Here is a 19,858-nt window from a genome sequence, read left to right as displayed (position 1 = left end):
TGAGCTTGTGGGGCCTTTTCGGGTTGAGGATGGAGTCAAGCTCAACTCCCAGTCCTACTGCCAGTTTCTGGAAGACACCTTCTTCAAGCAGTGGTACAGGAAGAAGTCTGCATCCTTCAAGAAAAACATGATTTTCATGCAGGACAATGCTCCATCACACGCGTCCAAGTACTCCACAGCGTGGCTGGCAAGAAAGGGTATAAAAGAAGAAAAACTAATGACATGGCCACCTTGTTCACCTGATCTGAACCCCATTGAGAACCTGTGGTCCATCATCAAATGTGAGATTTACAAGGAGGGAAAACAGTACACCTCTCTGAACAGTGTCTGGGAGGCTGTGGTTGCTGCTGCACGCAATGTTGATGGTGAACAGATCAAAACACTGACAGAACCCATGGATGGCAGGCTTTTGAGTGTCCTTGCAAAGAAAGGTGGCTATATTGGTCGCTGATTTGTTTTTGTTTTGTTTTTGAATGTCAGAAATGTATATTTGTGAATGTGGAGATGTTATATTGGTTTCACTGGTAAAAATAAATAATTGAAATGGGTATATATTTGTTTTTTGTTAAGTTGCCTAATAATTATGCACAGTAATAGTCACCTGCACACACAGATATCCCCCTAAAATAGCTAAAACTAAAAACTACTTCCAAAAACATTCAGCTTTGATATTAATGAGTTTTTTGGGTTCATTGAGAACATGGTTGTTGTTCAATAATAAAATTATTCCTCAAAAATACAACTTGCCTAATAATTCTGCACTCCCTGTACACTGCTTTGCTAAAATGCCAGTATGAGCATCAGTAACATACCAAAACAACAATGCCTACATCAACCAAAATTTCCAAGACGCCAACAAAGAGGGAACGTAGCTACAAAGCTCACAGTAAGTCACAGCAGTTAATGGTCTACAGAGCTACCAGACCCAACTACCAAGCTAAATTTTCATAACACTATTTTAGTTAAACTTTGCAACTCCTGCTTTTCATACATTCAACAGTTACACTCTGCCACACCACAAGACTCGCCCAGCCATGTGTCCAGTCAGGCCACAAACCAACAAGACTAATATACCAGTGAAACACCAGCCACGGAGTTTATGCTTCCCAGCCCTAGTTATTTAGTACAAGATGATTTTAACCCTAGTCTTCAGACAGATACCTGTGGTGGGTATGTAACAAGTGCCACCTGGCAGTTTGATGCTCTCTGCCAGGTGATTGGCTGTTCACCTGTTTGTCCATGATTTGGACAGGGGGAACAGACTGTGGCAAGGTCAGCCTGATGGGGAAAGCTGTGAGCTGACCCTGTGCAAGACTGGGGCAGAAAGACTTAAAAAGGTAAAGATCAAGAGCAGTAACTAATCATAATCTTAAAGATGTGTAAATAATTCTGGCAGTGTGGAAAGAAATAAGAAACCTGATGTCAGTAAACAGCATTTATAGATGAGAACATGAATATGTTGAGTCTAGTGTGGATGCTTGAAGGTGTAAATGTGAAACACAAACATGGAGTTAAGCCCAAAATGAGTCCTCCTCCTCTCTTGTAAACCACAAACTGAACAGTAATGTAACAACACTCACCTGTTCACTAAAGTAAAACGTCGCTACTTTCTGTCGAGAACAACTACCCGAGCACAGGTAACAGGGAGAGGGAGTAAACCTGTGGGGCCAGACGGAAACGCCTGATAGGACTGTAGTTTCCCGACAGTTCCCTCAGGCTCTTTTCTAATAATAACCAGTTTTTGTTTCCTCCAAGAGACCGCTCACTAGAAGCGATTGAATCAGAAAGGTTCAGGTTTGTTTATACCTGTAAGTCTGCAGTAGATGAATCATCTGTCCTTACAGCACATTTTCAGAGGAGACTGTTACAAGCCCAGGAGTTGATGTACTTTATTAGCTTCCTGTTCTGGTCAAATTGGACTTCATTGTTTATTTAGAGTACAGCAGAGCTGCAGAGAGCAAGTCAGGAGGATGTTACCTGTCAATAACCCAGCAGCAGCCCGTGTTTAGTTTTAATATTGTTACAAAGGAATGTAAATCAGCGATTTATTGGATTGTAAACTCTGTTTTATTGTTAGATTTACCTTTAGGTGAGAGGAAGAAAGTTATAAACTTTTCTAAAGCTTCTAAAGTAGCTTCTGCTTTGCCCAATTAATTGAATCATTAACTGTAATGAAAAGTAACAGTTAACAGGATTAATATCACTGTAAACATGGCTTGAATAGGATGGCTGCCACCACTCTGGGGTTTGTGTACCTGCTGATTGTGTGTCTGTGTGATTGCTTTCTGCCTGTAATACTTTAACAGCTTAAAGTAAATTCCACTGGCTTTATACAGTTAAGAGACTGAAACGCTGTGTGCAGCTGCTCCTCTCTTCTGCCTCAGATTCGATAACGAAAGGGTCCAACCCAAAACTGGTGTCTTATATTAAAAACTGTGGTTTGACAAAGTCATCCAGTTAAATTGCTTCCAACATGCTGCTACAGGTAACGCTGTAGTGTGAACTCAGCTGAACTGAGGTAGTGAAAATTAAAGTGTTTGCAGCAGCATAACCTGTTAACTGCAAGGTGCTGCATGCGTGACATGACTGGGGGCTGAAAGTCTGACTCTAGAAAACTTTGTATACTAGGGTCACATCAGAGGCAGCTAATACGGAGCCTAAAAATACAATTTAAAATGTATTATTTGTTATGATGTCTGTTATGAGCAGACAACACCAGTTCACCCTTGAGTATGGAGTCTTTTTATGCTTGAATAATTCAAAGAGTTTACAAAACAAGAAACTTCTCTGAAAATGGTCAGGTACAAGGATTGGACTGAAAATGAGTGAAAAAGCAACTAATAACCAAGACTTGACTCAAGACTTTTGCACAGCAATGTATGAGAAGGTGCGAGCATTTGTCACTGCTCATCGCAGTGACTGAGGATGGTGCTGGGTCTGATGAGCAGTGCGACGAGGTGGTGGCCTATGACACCATTAACAACCACCTATAACACAGTCATGAGATTGCACCTTGGAAGAGTCCCCACTCACACCTTGATCCACGTGACCTTGAACAAGAGGCGAAACAGCTTCATGAACTAGAAAGAGCTTCATTTCATTTCCATGATGGAGGACGGAAAACCTCCACAGAAAACTCAGGTCGTCTCATTTAGAGAATGTGTTGAATCAGGTCTAGAGAATTCACACAGACAGAAACACACAGGCAGCAGCTTTCTAAAGAACTATATTTACATAATACTCTTGTTTTACAGAGAACCATATCAAAAGTATAAAATACTTACAAAACATCCGCTGCAATATATAAAAATAACATCTATCTTCTCCAGATCATTAGGAAAGGCATACATACAAAAAATATATTTATAGACATTTACACAGAGCCTGTTTACAACATTTAACCCAGAAAACCCCGGGAGACCGAGCGAGGCTGGAAGTCGAAGGCGGGCCCAGGGATTGGCAGCGATTTGAATGGAAACACGAAACCATCCCCGAGCGACCGATCGGCGACAAAAACAGGAACAGCGCTGCCGCGAGGACACGCAAACATGGACAACAGTACAGTAGATAGGATGACCGGGTCACCGCTCCACTTTCAACGTGGCGACCCGGCCGGAGTTCCACCTTGCAGAGAACCGTCAGAATGGTTCATTCTGATTAACGCCGGCGGTGACAACTGTGTGGACACAACGGAAGATTCATCAAATGCAGATGACGCAGTTTGAAGTCTCTGAATGACAGGAACGCCAACGCCGCGTCCCCAGCACGGAGTCTGAGCAACCTGACCGAGCCCAACGACTGCAGGGATGTTTAGTTCACATTAAATTTCTAGCTTAAAACAAAGCGTCAAACTGTCACATGGAAATGTTTCGATTTTATTTTTATTTACTTTATATTTCTATGTTAAATCACATCCAGGTGAGAACAGTGGGATCTAAATCCCGAGGCCAAATTTTCTTGTACATATGAAGCAGGTGTAAGACGAGGGTGAAAACTATTTTTACTTGAATTCTGCCTTAAATAAAAGGACTGAAATTCTTCAGACTGGCAGGGCATTTTACTCTATCAGCCTTCAGACCACTGTCTGTCAGACCACACACAGGGCAAAATGTCCTCATTAAAGGGCACAAGTTTCCTGTGTTTTCCATGTTTTTCCGCTCAGAAACGCAGCTTTAGAGGAGGTGATGGATGATTTCTCTGCAGGTTCTCACCAGGCTGAATCACAGAATAACATTATGAGTGACTTAAAGGCATCGCGGTTCAGTGCGCCTGTTTGTTTGGACTCTGCGTATTCACCTGGAGGTTCAAGTACTGGACTCCGCGACAGAAACTTTCCGATTCCTGCTGCTCATTTCCCGGCGGCTTGTTATGTTTTTAAAGGACCATTTCTCTGTTTTTTTCCCCTCGATTTATGAAATCTGCCGGAATATCTGTGAGCCTCCAACAACCAGCTGGCCTCAAATTTAAAACATGACATTTCATAGGGGGAAAAAAGGCTCGATATACCAGCATCTCATTTACCTAAACAAAGAATGCGCTATTGTTAAGTTATTTAAATGTTTATGGAGAAAATAATTTCCCTACAGTATGAAAATCACCCGGCTCAAGCTGTAAAACCAGAAACAAACACATGTTGATTCAGTCCTAAAAATAAAAAAACAAAACAGACAACCAGCTGAACCCCCCCCCCCCCTAAAAAAAAAACCAAACAAAAAAACAGAGGGATGGTCCTTTAATGTGACTTAATGCTAACGTGGCGGTCGAAGGCAGGGACTGCAGGTTCAGTAGTAATCTTACTGCTGTTTTTGTGCGTGCACACAGTTTGTTTGTGTTTACCGTTGACTCGTGTGCAGATGTTTAGATTTACACTCCTGGTGGAAGAGAACAGAAAGTCTCAGAAACCAGTTTAATCAGTTCAGGCTACTTCACAACAATCAGGAAACCTTCAGGCAAAGGATCACAAACACTTTCAGTCTTTATACGGGGAAAAATTAAACCGAGCTTCAACGCTCTGATTTCATTTCCTTTAAAGACAGCTGATCCAGTATCAGGTGGTGGGTTTTTCAGGCTTTGACCTGAATCTCGTCTGGCTGCTCTCGAAGCGCCAGTTAGTTCTTGTCCCGTTCATTAGCAGATATGCTCTGATGTTTATCACGTAATGTCCTCCAAATGTGCAATAAAAGGTCGAACACCACACAGCAGCCAATGTTTGGCCCACAACTGACTCTGAAAATCAGCATCTGTCTCTGTTGTGCCAAAGTTAGCCCAGATTAGGCCCAAACACGCCTGCTGTGTGCTCATTTCATTCCATAAATTTAGAAAGTTTGAGGACAAAAGCTGATTAGTGCCATCCTGCAGGGACAACAGCAGCTTAAAAGAAGGTGGCAATCGTTTTAGAACCAATTCTTAATATTCATGTAAAAGTCCACTTTTTTTTTTTTACTCCATAAAAACCCCAATCTGCATTTTAAAACTGGTTTTATTTGTATAGTGCATCCAAGTCCAGAATGGAAGCTCATGTCAGGACTGCAACAGTAATTTTTTTTAAATGTTTTTTTTGAGGACTTTTCTACCAGGAGTGTTTTTACACACCGAGCGCTTCGTTAATCTGCTTATCTGAACGGAGCCTTCGAGGACCGCGTGGAGATGTTAAACGACAATTTTCACTCAAAACGACAATACGATCAGTTTCATAGTGGACTATCCCATCACTCTTATTTTGAAAGGTCAGTCACTGCCCCAGCCGTTCCTGTCGTGTTTCCCACAGACTCGCTCAGCTGCTTTCCAGAGACTCCATCACCTCATCTCATATGGATGCCTGCGGATCACCGCTGATGTGGGCAGATGTTCTGAAGCTGCGGTGAGCTGGGAGGTCATTCCACCTTGAACCTGAAGCAGGTTTAGCGAGGTCACCGCGGCTTCAGAGCAAGAGGACAGCCAGCTGCAGTCCGAACAGTGGGATGAGGAACTTCCTGGAAAGGCAGCTGGTTTTCTTACTCTATTATTTAAATATTTATTGATCTAATGAAGAAAGTGTGGTGTTCCCACCCGTGAATTCAGTCTGATCTGTGGGAAACCCCGGAGGAGCTCAGCTGCACGGATCAGCTGACTCAGCTGAATTGCAGAGCCTCCGAGCAGGAATGTGGCCGCTTACAGGAGCTCTGAACACTGTGTTTCTTCATCGTGCTGCAATGATTCAACGGCCAGTCTGTGTGTGTGCGGTGCTGACAGGCTTCTCTCTGACAGTGTGAGAACGTGACGCGGTCGCCAGCCTTCTGCGACTAACGCCAACACGTGGTGGCAGCAGGAAGTGGTCGGCGGCTCACTCTGCAGGCTTCGTGTGTGTGCGTGCGTGCGTGAGACTAGTGGTGGTTGGCGAGCAGTTCGTCCAGGTCGGCCATCCACTCCTGCGTGTTCTGTCCTTTCAGCAGCGAGTCCACCAGGTCGCTCTCCGCGGGGAAACTCCCCGACGCCACGTTGTATCCGAATGACACCTGATGCTGCTGCTGACTCACTGTTTGGCTCACCTGGTATCCTTGGTTACACTGTAGTCCCTGGCGACCGTTGCCTTGCGGCTGTCCGAACGCTGCCAGGTTGGGGAGTACGGCCTGGTTCTGGGGGCCCTGCTGCTGATTGGTCATTGGCTGGCCCTGTCTTTGGGGGTTGGGCAGTGCCCTCTGCTGGGGCGCTGCCATGTTTGTCTGCATCATTTGTTGTCCGGGATTCAGACCACCCATCGGACGTCCACCTGGGTTGCCGCCAAAGGGGGCGGAGCCGGATGGCATCTTGGGAATGCAAGGCTGCTGCTGCGGCGGCATGTGGAAGGCATTGGGGGGGCCGCTGAAGGACAGGCCTGCATTACTGGAAGGCGGCTGGTTGACGAGCTGCTGCTGCCAGGCGGTGCTCTGACCGCCCGGCATGCCGCCCCCCATGTTGCCCTGCATGGAGGCTGGGAGACGGGCAGCTCCGGCCACATGAGGCTGCTTCAACATAGCTGCATTGGGCGGCGTCTTCAGGTGCTGCTGCTGAGGCAGGAGGTTGTGCCCGTACGGAGCGCTCATGGTGGTGTTCAGAGACGTCTGGCGCTGCAGACTGGTTTGCTGGGCCAGGTGGTTGGGGTGCATGCTCATGGTGTTGTAGAGGACGTCCACGCCGGCTCCACCCCCCTGACTAATGTCAGCCTGACTCACTGTCGGGGGCGGGGCTACGCCACCTGCTGGACCACCACCCTGACCCATGTTCATGCTCATCATGCCCTGGTTCTGAGGGAACATACGGGACCCGGGGGCGGGGCCTCCCATGGAGCTGACACTGCCCATTGGCTGAGAGGAAGCTAAACAAAACCAGAAGAACAGAAGAAAACAACAATCAGGAAAACGTGCGTCAAAATCTTTTTTCAGAGTGGGCCACATAAGTGCGTCACCCCAGTGAAGCTCCTTAGTCGCACATTTAATCCCTGAGATCTCGTAATAGAAAACATAAAAAGGATTTTGTTTGTCCCCGTAACTCTAACCCTGCTGGAGCTGAACCGCTGATCTGTTCAGCTACTTTCATTTCCCATTCAAATGAGCGGCATTTACACAGTCAGCCTGAACCCACAGAAACCAAACTCACTCTGGTTTCACTTGTCCAGGTATAAAACACAGCCGCTCGGAAACTTTTAGAACAAACACATTTTTAAAGATATTCACCATAAATCTGTGGTCTCATGTTAAATATGAATGAAGGTGAAACCTGTAAGAACGCAGGCTGTGTTTTTGTTTCCATGAGGAAACTCGTCACTTTGGAGACCAGACGGTCACGAAATCCTGAACTTTGATAAAAACTCTGCTGGTTTTACAAGGTCCTGATTCTGGCTTCTCTGTTGGCTCCCTGAACGTTTTAGATGTCATTTTAATATTTAATCTTTTGTGTGCTACGACTTTCTGCAGTAACAGATCATACCATTTTTAACGGGCTTTATCCTAAGGCCGGAAAACAGAACGAACCTCTGAGCTGTGCGTCTCCATAAACTCTATCATATTGGAAGCTTCAGCCGCCCGAGCTGCAATCTTACGGTCTTTAACTGGTTAAGGTTCACGTTTGATGCCGAATTTGTTTGTTCTGTGTTTTTTTAACTGGAATTTTCCCATTGGTCAATGATCAACTCTGCATTTTGAACCTTGAAATTATTCTTGAAAAAAAAAAGAAGCATGTTTTCAAAACATTTCATGGTCCGATCTTTCGAAGCACACGCACAACTTATACCCAAGTGTCGGCACTTTGATCCTCCTTCCTCCCGCGGATGAGGAAGGATACCAAACCAAAAAGTCCCATACCAATCCCATACCAAAAAGATGCAGAACACACATTCAAATAACTCCTACTTCCTGTTATGATTACTTAAGTGCTTTTTTGGTACTTAATAATTCTGCATTGGAAGGTGTCTGCTTCTTCTTATATTTTGTGGCCTTTGATTTTGTGATTCTGAACTGAATCACAAAGCATTCATTATGAAATAAATAAAGCAAAGTAATAAAAAAAAAAGTCCCAGGAAAGGCTGTGATCCTGCTCAGGAGCGTTTCATCTTTTTCCACCTTTTTCTTTCAAAAAAATAATCACTTTTTTGTCTTCTGTGTATTCTCCCTGAACAACCACATGGGGCAGTAATGAGCTCATTCCACATGTGAAGAAGCAGTGGGCAGTTTTTTAGAGTTACAGCTCTGTCACAGAGGTATTCATGCCTGAGAGACCTGAGAAATGCATTGTGTGAACACTTCCTGTAGGCGTACCTGTAAACTGGTTGGCCGGCTGCTGTGGGTAAGGGTTCTGACTGGCCGTTGTTCCCGACTGGTCCTGGTACTGTGGAGGAGGTCGGGTCAGGTGTCGCTGCCGCTGCTTCTCCTACACAGACACATGGAGAGGGTTACTGTGTGGGCTTCAGATTTAGGACAGATGCGAGGTGTAACTCATTATCACGTGGCCACTGAAGGTGAGCAGTGCAATGACAATAACGGAATAAACTGACCCTCTCAGTGTTCAAGCAGGTTGGAAATGTTGGAATCACCTGCAGATGAGTCTTACCTGTTCGGCTAAAATCTGCTGCTGCCTCTGAATGTACTGCTGCTGTTTCTGTTGCTCCAGGATCTGCTGCTGATGATGTTGTTGCTGTTGTTTCCTCGCTGCTGCCTCTTTACTGGTCATGTACGCGTTACCGTGGTTACTCGGCATGGCGTTGTTTCCAGGCTTGGCCGTCATGGCGTTTGTGGGCCCCGGGCCGTGTGGAGGAGCGGGGTAGCCGTTCTGATCCTGCAGATGAAGTTTTGTGTTTTGTTACTGAAGAAGAAGCGACACTTTTTTTTCTCTGCTCTAAAAAAGCTTCATGTGACTTTGGTAACAGCGTCAGGCAGTTCTTCATGACTCCAGCGCAGAGCTGCTGTCGAGCAAAAAGTTTAACCAGAGCATCTCATAGGTTACCTGCTGCAGCGTTCTCGTTTAATAACTTCAACCACTTGTTGAGTGATCCTTCCATTCAGAAACTTACCGGTCTTGTCTGTATGAAAACAGACAACTGTTTTTCTTTGTAAAGCTCCTGATTTCAGATCTTTAAAGTGGTGAAGTTATACGGATATTTTTCAGTTGATTAATATTGTGTGTTCATTCGTCTGATTCTATGCTGGGATCATTTAGGTGTGTCCTAAAGTCCTCTTGAAAACAATCTTTATATCTGAAATTATGGAACTTGTCTTAAATGATGTTCTTTCCTGACCAGCTGTCCTTGAACAGCACATTTTACTTTCAAGAATGAAATAAAAGCAAAATAAATTAAAATAAACTTCATCTTGGTTAAAACAACATTTACAGATTAAGTGGGACAGCTTTCAAATGTGATGATCAGAGGGTAGTGGTTCTGGAATCCTCACTAACTATAAATGTAATTTTAGTTTTTGACAACACTACTAATTGTTCATTTTTCACTGCACAGAATTTACCTGAAGGCCTGCTAGTGCCCCCTTGAGGCTGAGGAGGGAACTACAGGCTCATGATGGCTGAGAATGCACGGTGCACCCTGAGGGGGGAGCTACAGGAAAGGTTATTCCATTCAGGAAGACGTATCATTGAAATTAGCTGGGAATGTTCATCTTTGAACAAAATGCAGACAGACAGCATCGCAGGAACAGTGTGTCCTGTCTGCTGAGAGGAAAAGTACAGGCAGGAGCGGCTAAATTTAAATACACAGACAAGGACAGAGGGGGGGAGGGTGGGGGTATAAAGTATGAAAGGCTGCTTTGTCATGGCCTCCCTCCCTCTGTCCGTCCACCCCCCCGCTCCCATGGGAGGGTTAGCAACCAGCTGCTCGACCCAAACAAACACTAACAAGCTGAACAAAAGGCTGCTGCCCGATTTTACCGCCCCCCCATTCCAATGAGGAATATGGGGGGGATTTAAGTTTTTCTGTCACTGTTGGCTCTAAATCAAGTTCGGATCACGTGTGATGGCTGTGTCTCGTGGGTGCTTCTCACCTGTGGGTGTGGCATATGAGGCCGGTAGGGCTTCTCTTTGCGGCACTGCTGCTGGATGAGTGAAAGCAGGCCCACCTTCTGGTTCTGGTTAGTGGGTCGCGGTGGTCCGGGCCCCGCCTCATAGTGCGACAGAGGTTTGGTGTTGTTGTAGTTCAGCATGACGGCCGGGGCCTGAGCACCTGCTGCCGGCGCGTGGCTGAGAGGCGGCCCTGAAGTCGGGTGACCCAGCATGTTGGGGTGTCCGGCGGAGCCCGGCATGAAGCTGCTGGCACCCGCCTTTGGAGAGGCCTTGTTGGGCTGACTGGATATCACCAGCTGCTTCTGGGCATTGGGATTGAAATCCTGTGAGTAAAGGGAGTTATTTGTGGATTTGTCCATACCAAATGCACTCGCTTGTGAGCTTTGAGAGGTATTGGGCATCTGGGACCATGGAGAGGGGTGGGTGGGGTGGGTGGGGAACTTGGCTCCTGGCTGCTGCTGCTGCATATGTCTGTGGAGGTGCTGGACTCTCTGCTGCCGGACAGCCAGTTCCTGGAGCTGCTGGGCAGGGGACAAGTCTTTGGGCCCCTGAGGGAGGAGGTGGTTGGGTGGAGGCTGGATTTGCCTGGGAGGAGCAGGCTGGGAGGTGGAAAGAGCTGGGGAAGAGGCAGAGGAGGAGGCGACAGGGGAGCTAGTGGGATGAGGAGGAGCAGTCCCGGAAGGCGTGGATCTGACTTGGGGGGAGCCAGTGCGAGAATCCTGCTCGAAGACGGCAGAGGGTGGGGAAAACTCCGCCTTCACGCTCACCAAATCTGGAGGAAGTAAACCCTGGGAAGACTGTCCCCCCCCTCCTGCCCCTCCCCCGACAGCACCACCACCAACCTGAGTGGCTGCCAGTTCCAGAGGGTCTTTGCGGTCCTCAAAGCCATCGTTGAGGATCTCCTGGATGTCTTCGTAGTCCACAGGGAAGTTCAGCTCCTCCATCAGCTCTGTCCACTCCTGTTCGTTCAGTTCAGGGAACAGGCTGTTGTTGCCAACCGGGGGTGGCATGATGGGGAGGATGTCGTCTGGCTCCTGCTTCATCTCTTTCGGATGGAAGTCTGGACCCGGCTCTCTGCCACCGTCTCCCGACTCGCACATGGGCCCGTTAGAGTTGCTGATATCTGGCTTGGAGTCAAGCGGGGAACCGGCGGTAGCGCTGTTGTCCTGGCAGCCTTTCTGGCTCGACGGGAAGCTTTCATAACTGTTGACTTGTCCTCGCAGGTCAGGGGGACTGAGGCTCTCCAGCTTCCTCTTTAGAGTCTCCTGCAGTTGGAACGACAAAAAGAAGCATCAAGAGTTACTCAAAGCAAAACCCCAGACGGTTCAAACCTCAAAGTGAACCTCTGAGTTTAAAAAACAAACAAACACATAATTTACAAAACAAGGATTATTTATATCTGTAAAAAATACATTACTACATTTTATCTGACCCAGACCCAGCATGTTACACAGGGTCTGAATTCTGACCGGCTGACAAATCAAGTTTAAAAAAAAAAAAAAAAAAAAAAGTGCCACTTTGTTTGGGAAAATAAAACCTAAATCAACGAAAGGCTTTAAATAAAATATTCCAACACAAGGCTGAAAGAGGAGGGCAGGGGTGATTTGGGAATGACCAAGTTACCAAAACCTTTGTTGCACAAAAACAGGATATAACATAAATAATTGTCAATTGTCAAATTGATACTTTGTGGTGCATTAGAAACTGATACCCTGTTCAACTGCTTCTGTTTTTTGTGTAATTTGAATTCTTTCTCACTTTGGTATCATCACCATCAGTAGGCACACGCGCAGCTGAGCTGCAGGGGGTGTGCAGCAGAGAGACAGGTGCTGCTAAAATCACCGGCAGGCCGGCTTACATAAGGATATAAAGGGCAGTCGGCAGGTCTGACGGCTGCGTTCTGTCAGCAGCTCGACTCGCCCGATCGCAGCACGTCAGCTGATCCTCACACTACGCGATTGCCAAACGCTCTGAACACCTGAGGTACCCGTGATGACAAGCAGGCAGGTGGACACAAGCTCCAAAGTGCCTCCTGCTCTGGAAAGTCAAACAACAGTAGCGTCCCTAACAGATTTATTTTAAAAAAAAAAAAAAAAAAAAAAGATCACACTGCTTTTAAAGGGGATTTTCTTCCTACAACAAGTCCTGGATCAAAACTTCACAGATGTAAAAGAGGCAGGGTTTAGCCTGCTCTGCACCCACTGGTCCAGCCTTTGCTTTCAGATGAGCAGCTTTGGCCTTCCTTTTCAAAAAAAACCCCCCAAAAACACGTCCTCGCCAAAAAATGCTGAGAATTTCCTGATTAGCCAGAGTGAAGCCAAAGTGGCAGCATCCAAACATTCAGAGCAGCTTATCTCTGACTCCTCAGCTCCTCCCGCGACCCTGACGCTTCTCCCGGAAGCTCTGAAAACAGTCTGAAGGCCTCACGTTCACCTGTGTGGGCATTAGGGCTGCCACGATTAGTCGACTAGTCACGATTACGTCGACTATCAAAATCGTCGACGACTGATTTAATAGTCGAGGCGTCGTTTGAAGCTTTGTAAGATCACAAAAGACGCAGGAATAAGTAGTAGGATTTATGAGTGTAATAACGGATTGAAACAGAAGATGGCAGCACTGCATGTACAAGGATGCCAGCTGCTGTTAAACCCCGAAGAAAAAGAAGCAGCTCTGTCCCAGAATTCATAGCGCAGCCCAGCTCAGTTTCCAACAATGGCGGCAGCTAGTTAGTTTTAATATTACTCTTTTTATTCTTTCTGGGTCACAAAATAAATGTTTAACATATTTTCAGGCGAGAATGCATCTGTGTAAACTTCAAACATCTGTTCAGTTTATCAGGACACCACATATTTTCAAAAGCGCTCCAACGTTTTCGGAGACGTCTGTTACCCACTAGCTCGTTAGCTAGCCGGGGGCAAGGCTCACTAGAGCCGGTGGGAACACCGGACTCCCGGCAAATCGTTTTCAAACCCACCGCCGCCTTTCGCTACTCAGGTTAAACATATACAAATCACTTAGATAACTTACAAATGTTATTTTTTGGATTTTTTTAGTATTTTATTTGTTCCTGAGTAAATCGGTTTGGCTGAGATTAAAGTTATAGTTTTTACACAGCTGAATAAACGTCAAGCAGACAACTGATTATCAGAAGTGTGAGATGCTCCAGAATATACTCCGTTGTCCTGTTATATTTTAGATAGCAACGAGTTTATTAAACTCCACCGAAACAATCTGCAAATTTGATTAAAATTTAAGAAACTATCATCACGTCTTTATTTTTAGTTAGCACATACCTTAAACACTTAAAGCTGTAAGCTAATGATAGTTATATAAGAGCAGATGCATGCTGGTGCAATAAGCTGTACGTTTTACGTCCAATGAATGCATGATCTGATTAGTCAACTAATCGCAAAAATAATCGGTGACTAGTCAACTATCAAAACAATCGTTTGTGGCAGCCCTAGTGGGCATGCCAACACTCTCGGTTGGTCATGGCATTTGAGGTGTGTGGCGGCATGTAGGGCTGCTCAATTAATCGAATTTTAATCACGATTACGATCTGGGCTTTCAACGATCATTAAAAATGACTGAGCCGATTATTAGCCCCTCCCTCATTTATCCGCGACACCTTAAAGGCCGGTCCGTGAAAATATTGTCGGGCATAAACCGGTCCGTGGCGCAAAAAAGGTTGGAGACCGCTGATTAAGAGGACCCGAGGGAAGCTCGGAAAGCTAAGCAGAAGTTATTTGGAGAGTGACTGCCGTTGGTTGAAAAGAGAGTTAAAAAAAAAAAAAAACTTCAGTGGTGTTGCACACTATTTTATATTATTTTTTTTAAAGTCATTGTTAACCCTTTAAAGCCGGTCAGAGCAGTAAGCTCCGTTTTGCGTAACTATTGTTAAATCCCTGTAGAACCTGAACCGTGTAAGCTAGCGCAATAATTTGTTTTGCATATGAAACCGGAGGAGTTGTACTTACATCTGATGCCATCAGCTTGTCCTCGGTCACGGTTTCGTTCCACATATAGCTTTGCAAAAATTGCATAAAAAGCGCTTGCAGGAACAAAAACATAATATTCCAGAAACACGCTTTGCCGTTCCTATCAGCTGTTCGTAACACTTCCCACAGTGAAATGATGCACATGCTGTTTTCTTTGCAAATTTGCATCATAGGATTGTTTTTTGTTTTTCCTGCAGTATATAAAAATTGCTGTATCTCCAAAATAAAACTATGAAGACACTCAAAATAAATTTCCTGTGGTGGGAAACTATTTTTTGCAACTTTATTGTATTTAAAGTTTTGAGGGATAAACCTCTTAAATTTCTCCAAGTAGAAATATATGTAAACAAAACAAAAGCGATTTTCAATTTTTTTTGTAGTTTATTGCACTTTTTTGCAATTTATGTAATTACTATGGACTTAATGCATACATATTATTAAAATATGGGCTATAACAGTTGTATTGATGTATAGCAACTTGAAATGCTCCCACAAATGGCACTACAGCATGTAAAAAAATAATATAAGCTCTGGTGGACTTGGTTCTATAGTAGGTCTTAAAGGGTTAAATAAATATCGTCAAATAATCGTGATCTCAATTTCAGTGAAAATAATCGTGATTATCATTTTTGCCATAATCGAGCAGCCCTAGCGGCATGTGTGTGCATCAGAATCTGAACACAGATAAGTTTCAGTTTCCTTTAGTCACGTTCGCCCACACACTCCCTCTGTTTATAAAACTCATGATGCCTTCACTGGTGTCCGAGTCAGACAGGCTTAACATTTTTTTTTTTTAAAGGCAACCATTTTCAGTTAATGGTTTTTATTCTTAGATTCTTCTGAGTAACTCTGCATGACCCTCAGTTCATAATAATCCTTCTTTGTCTAACACGAGCCTCTGTGAAGCTCATTAGTCCAAAATAAGATGCTTTAGCCCCTCCCCCTTTGGGAAAACTTCTTCCGTTTGGCAGGTGGGTGAGAGCGTATGCCCTCTCTGACATCATACCAATCAAAGTGTAAAACAAAACAAAACTGAAATCTACTAAACTGATACCTGAACTTCTGAATGACACATTTTGCCTCATTTACAGTTACTCTGCTCTGATCAGCTGACCAAACAAAGCACCTGTCGTACCGCAGGTGTACAAGTTTTTATGTTTCTGATGCTAATAAGATGACCACGTGAACGCCTTTAAAACCTGAAATACAGGTCCCACTCCACCCATGTTGCTATGGTTACAGACCTGGAGTGAGACTAACGAGAGTCCTTTCAATGAGACAGCCTCAACTGTCAGGTAACGGAGTGATATAACAACACATGCTGACATTACAAATAACAGAAAGTCATCATTGTGCTCCTGGGCACAGACTCAAACTGCTTCTTTTAAACACAAATCTACGTCCCACCCTCTGACCTTCGTAACTAACAGTGACACTGCTGAAACTCTTGGGACGGTCATGGCCACTCTGTGCATTTTTTCTGAGAGAAAATGACTGTTTCCAAATATTTACGGGGTGATTCATCCTGGAATTTTTTGACTCAGCCTTTGCCACAAAATTCCGGACTATGGGCCCCATTTCTGTCGGCCTGCAAGTGTTTTAAGGGGAGAAATCCTGACTTCACAGAGTAACCACTTTAAACAGGTTCACTGGAGTTTGGTTTGTCCACAGTCAGCTGTTCAGGAACCAGCCCGACGTCTGATATCAGGCTGGCCAACATACTCTAGGTGAAACCATCCACAGCTCGCTTTCTACTTTTAGATCACTGACGATGTGACAGCCCTACAGCTTCTGCTCCATCATCATCATTATTACCATTATTGTTATTATTATTGTTATTATTGCAGATGAATTGCTTTTTTGGGCAAAAAATGCTTGACAATTTTTTTTTTTTTTTTTTTTTTAAATCAGGAGTGGTGAAAAATGTACTTTTTTTAAATGGGTGATATCACTGTGTGATAAACACAGTTTTATTGTTTGGTTTAAATATGACAAAGAGCAACATGACATGCAATTACTGTATGTTCTCTGACACCACATACATGACACAGGAAGGAAGGAGGGAAGGACAACTAAATGTTTGTGTGACAGCCAATTAGAATACGATGCTCAGAACCCACAGGAAAGGCTTCGAGCACAGAACACTTTCAGGTGCTGCTCCTGCTCGTTAACTGACGGACAGAAAAACGCTCAGAGGATGCGATTACACTGAAACATCAGTTCCTCTCTGACTCAGACTCTTATCAGCCAATGTGTTGTGAAAACACTCAGTTTCACTCAAAACTTCTACACACACACTCGGTGACATCAGGGGGAGCCAGTTGTAGCCCCGCCTCCTCCCAGCCTTTGCTGAGCGAGGCATTTCCTAACAGCGGGAGTTTCCTCTGTGATGAGTCAGCAGTGGGGGGGGGGGGGGGGGGGGGGGGGGGGGGGGTTCTGCTCACACTGAGTCACCTCTCAGGGCTTTCGGGCCGCCTCACATTAATGTATGAGGAAATATGAGAACACACACCCCGAGCCTCTACCGCAGCGTCACACCTTATTGATCCTGCATGTAAGCGATCAGCTGCAGGAAACTTCTAAGTGACTAAAACCTCCTCTTCATTTCATCTAACCAGAAAACGGCTGACTGACAGGAAAACAAAAACTACACTGCTGTTTGTTCTCAGGAAGCTCATCTGATCTAAACCCTTCAAAAATCTTTCAGAAGAACAAATTTATTCCATCATCCACAGGCATTTTTAATTCAGCTCGAAATTACTGCAGAAAATGCAAATGGTCAAAGGTCAGAGCTGAGAGGTGCCTGGATTTTCAGAGGCACTGAACAGAGAAGTTTGTCAAAGGGACCACAGGCAAACTTAGGGGAAACACGTCACATGACCACACAGCAACGCCACAACACACACACAAACACTCGAGTGCAAGCGGCTTCACTGATCAGCAGCTTTGTCGTGGTCTCATGTTATTGATTTGGAATTTATCAATGGCGGTGATTAGAACAGACTGATTAACTGGGGTATTACACCTAGTGAGTGATTTCAGAGGGGGTGAGGCTTGAAACACTGGCTCATTCTCAGCGCCTTAATCAATAAACTGATCAGCTGGGTATACTGTCTTTCAGCCACACCCGCCCATCATGAAGAAGCAGCTGTTATCCCAAAAGAATTTGTTTCACACCTGTAGGCTTCTTCCAGTTACTTCATTTCACAATAAATGTCCTTGTTTTATGTACTGCTGATTGGCAGATTTCATGATGTAACAAAAAACAAGGTTTCTAAAAGAAAAAATACAGTGAATCATTCATTCATTAAATGTTGGAAACAAGTTCTTTTAAAAAAATCTTACTAAAAAGAGTTGGACTTAACTGCGTTTTTGGTGTTAAACACCAATTAAAATAATGTTTGCAGGGATCTAATGAACATGTCAGGAAGTGATGCAGTCCCTGGCTAACTATGCTTATAAAAACGTGTGGAATGACACTGGTGGATGAATAAAGACTCTTCAGTATCAGTGCTGTTGTCTCTTGTTTGGACCCTCCAGCTGCTTATGTTGATTTTTATGAAACCTGTGGGTGTGCTCACTCACCAGGGTGCTGCTCCTGCTCTGCTCCCCCGTCGTCACCCCGCTCTCCCCGTGCTCCCCGCCGGTTCCTCCTCCGCCTCCGGGCGCTCTCTGCCCGGCCTGATCGCCGCTGGGCTGGTGCTGCCGGTGCTTGTTGGACCGCTTGGCTTTGGACTGCAGGCAGCGCTGGTGCAGGGCGTAGGTCTGTTGCCGGTCCATCTCCTGCCGCTCCATCATCGCGGCCAAGTAGCGCTCCTCGCAGTTGTTGTGATGCTGCCGGAACTGCTCGATCCTCCGGCGGAGCCGCTCCATCACCTCGCTGCGTCGCGGTGTAACAAAATCCGCCATCATCAATAAAGCCTTGCAGTAAACTCCCGGCTCAGGTTTCGTCCATATATTGCTGAATCTGGCGTCTACACCCCCCCTCACTCTTTACAAAGACTCCGGTGCTGGCTCCATGGAGGCGGCCTTTGTGCTGCTAACGGCCTTCAGTCACACTCACTGCCGGAGAGGAGAGGTCAGGTTTTTGGGGGCAGCACCATCCAGCCTCCTCGTCTACCTGGTCTTGTGTACAACAGCTCGTTTAATTAGCTGTGTAAAGCTACCGGAGTCCTGCTAGAGCCTATCTGGTCCTCCCTTTACTCCCCGAGCTGCCCCTGCCCTTTGCTCCTGATCATTTATACCCCAGTCTGAGAGACAGGCTGCTGCCTTCAAACTCACTCCCGCTGGGCTAACTTCGGCTAGCGCATTCCTCCACTCTAAATCAAAGTAGGAGCCTAAAATCCTCCCACCCCACCCCCAGAAAATGAGTTAAGCAGAACCTGGTCTGGAGCTAGCCTCCGTCTCCTCGTCCACCTGCCCGTTACCGGCGGTGCTCCGCTCCCGACAGCCTCCTAACGGCTCCACAACGCCCCTCAAACTTTATTCTCCTCGGCTGATGGAGGTTAGCTCGGGTAGCATGGGATTAGCTGGCTGGCTAACAACTTGTCAGCTAATGGAAATAAAACTTCACGCGCTTGAAAACAAACTGCCAGACTTTCAGGACATCTGAAGCACAGTTAGAGTTAAAGTCACTTACTGTGAGAGTGCTGCTGTCCGCTCTCCTACAGCATCTGTCCCAGCATCTGTCCTCCGAACAGCTGATCCTCCCGCTAGCCGTTAGCCGCTAGCTACTAACGCTGTTTGGGGTTCGGCTAGCTAGCAAGATAGCTAGCCTGAAACGTTTAAATGAACCATCATACTTTAAAACTATCTCCCCAGAGTTACACCCAAGGATAATCTTTCCCTCGGCTGAGCCCACGTCCGAGATGAACTGTTTGGGAGCGAATTCCTGGGAAACAGTGGGATAAGAGTCCCTCTGCGCCTCTTCTATTGTTTTCCAAAGAACAAGTTACACCGCCGCCATCTTGAAAACTTTCTCTTTTTCCCCTCCTTCATCTGCGTTACAGGAATGTCCCCGCCTTTTCCGGTGACGGACAGTAGAAACAGCCAATCAGAAGATGAGACTGAGTGTTTAAATCAATGACTGTAGAACAATACATAACAAACACACACGCGCACAGAGTGTACGATCGGTAAATCTGTTCAAGGGAGGGTTATTGGGTTATTGTACCACAAAAAAACAAACAAAAAGAAATCCAAAACAAATAAACTCAAATAAATTCACTTTTTGAATATTAATTTAACATGAATATAATTTTTTTTAATTATGAAAACCACTGGCAGCTAATTTTACTGGCAGCAGGTTAAACACTCATCAGCAGTTTGACCGCCACAAT

The 19,858-nt window shown here is 45.4% G+C and overlaps 1 protein-coding gene and 1 non-coding gene across 3 annotated transcripts; both read right to left on the bottom strand.

Moving 5' to 3' along the window:
- Nucleotides 1–4,982: 4,982 nt before the first annotated feature.
- maml1 (mastermind-like transcriptional coactivator 1) lies at nt 4,983–19,477 on the bottom strand. Of its 2 annotated transcripts, XM_085360762.1 has the most exons (6): nt 19,159–19,477; nt 18,105–18,581; nt 10,503–11,786; nt 9,064–9,288; nt 8,772–8,883; nt 4,983–7,333 (listed from the first exon to the last, which is right to left on the bottom strand). In XM_085360762.1, exons 2-6 carry the CDS (start codon nt 18,429–18,431, stop codon nt 6,363–6,365), a joined length of 2,919 nt encoding a protein of 972 aa, XP_085216888.1. In that variant the 5' UTR covers nt 18,432–18,581; nt 19,159–19,477; the 3' UTR covers nt 4,983–6,362. The 2 variants fall into 2 exon arrangements, with proteins under 2 accessions (XP_085216888.1, XP_085216880.1); XM_085360754.1 differs by lacking the exon at nt 19,159–19,477 and having other exon boundaries at nt 18,105–18,794.
- On the bottom strand, nt 17,178–17,254 carry LOC146638255 (small nucleolar RNA SNORD36). Its single transcript, XR_014906959.1, has one exon. It is a non-coding gene; the product is annotated as a small nucleolar RNA SNORD36 (small nucleolar RNA).
- Nucleotides 19,478–19,858: the final 381 nt, after the last annotated feature.

This window comes from Diplotaxodon limnothrissa, linkage group LG2, assembly GCF_057381915.1.
Source record: "Diplotaxodon limnothrissa isolate DT_005_m linkage group LG2, D_limnothrissa_male_GT1.1, whole genome shotgun sequence".
NCBI classification, from domain to species: domain Eukaryota; kingdom Metazoa; phylum Chordata; class Actinopteri; order Cichliformes; family Cichlidae; genus Diplotaxodon; species Diplotaxodon limnothrissa.
The sequence above is the reverse complement of the archived record's forward strand: the minus strand, read 5'-3'. Positions and strand labels throughout refer to the sequence as shown.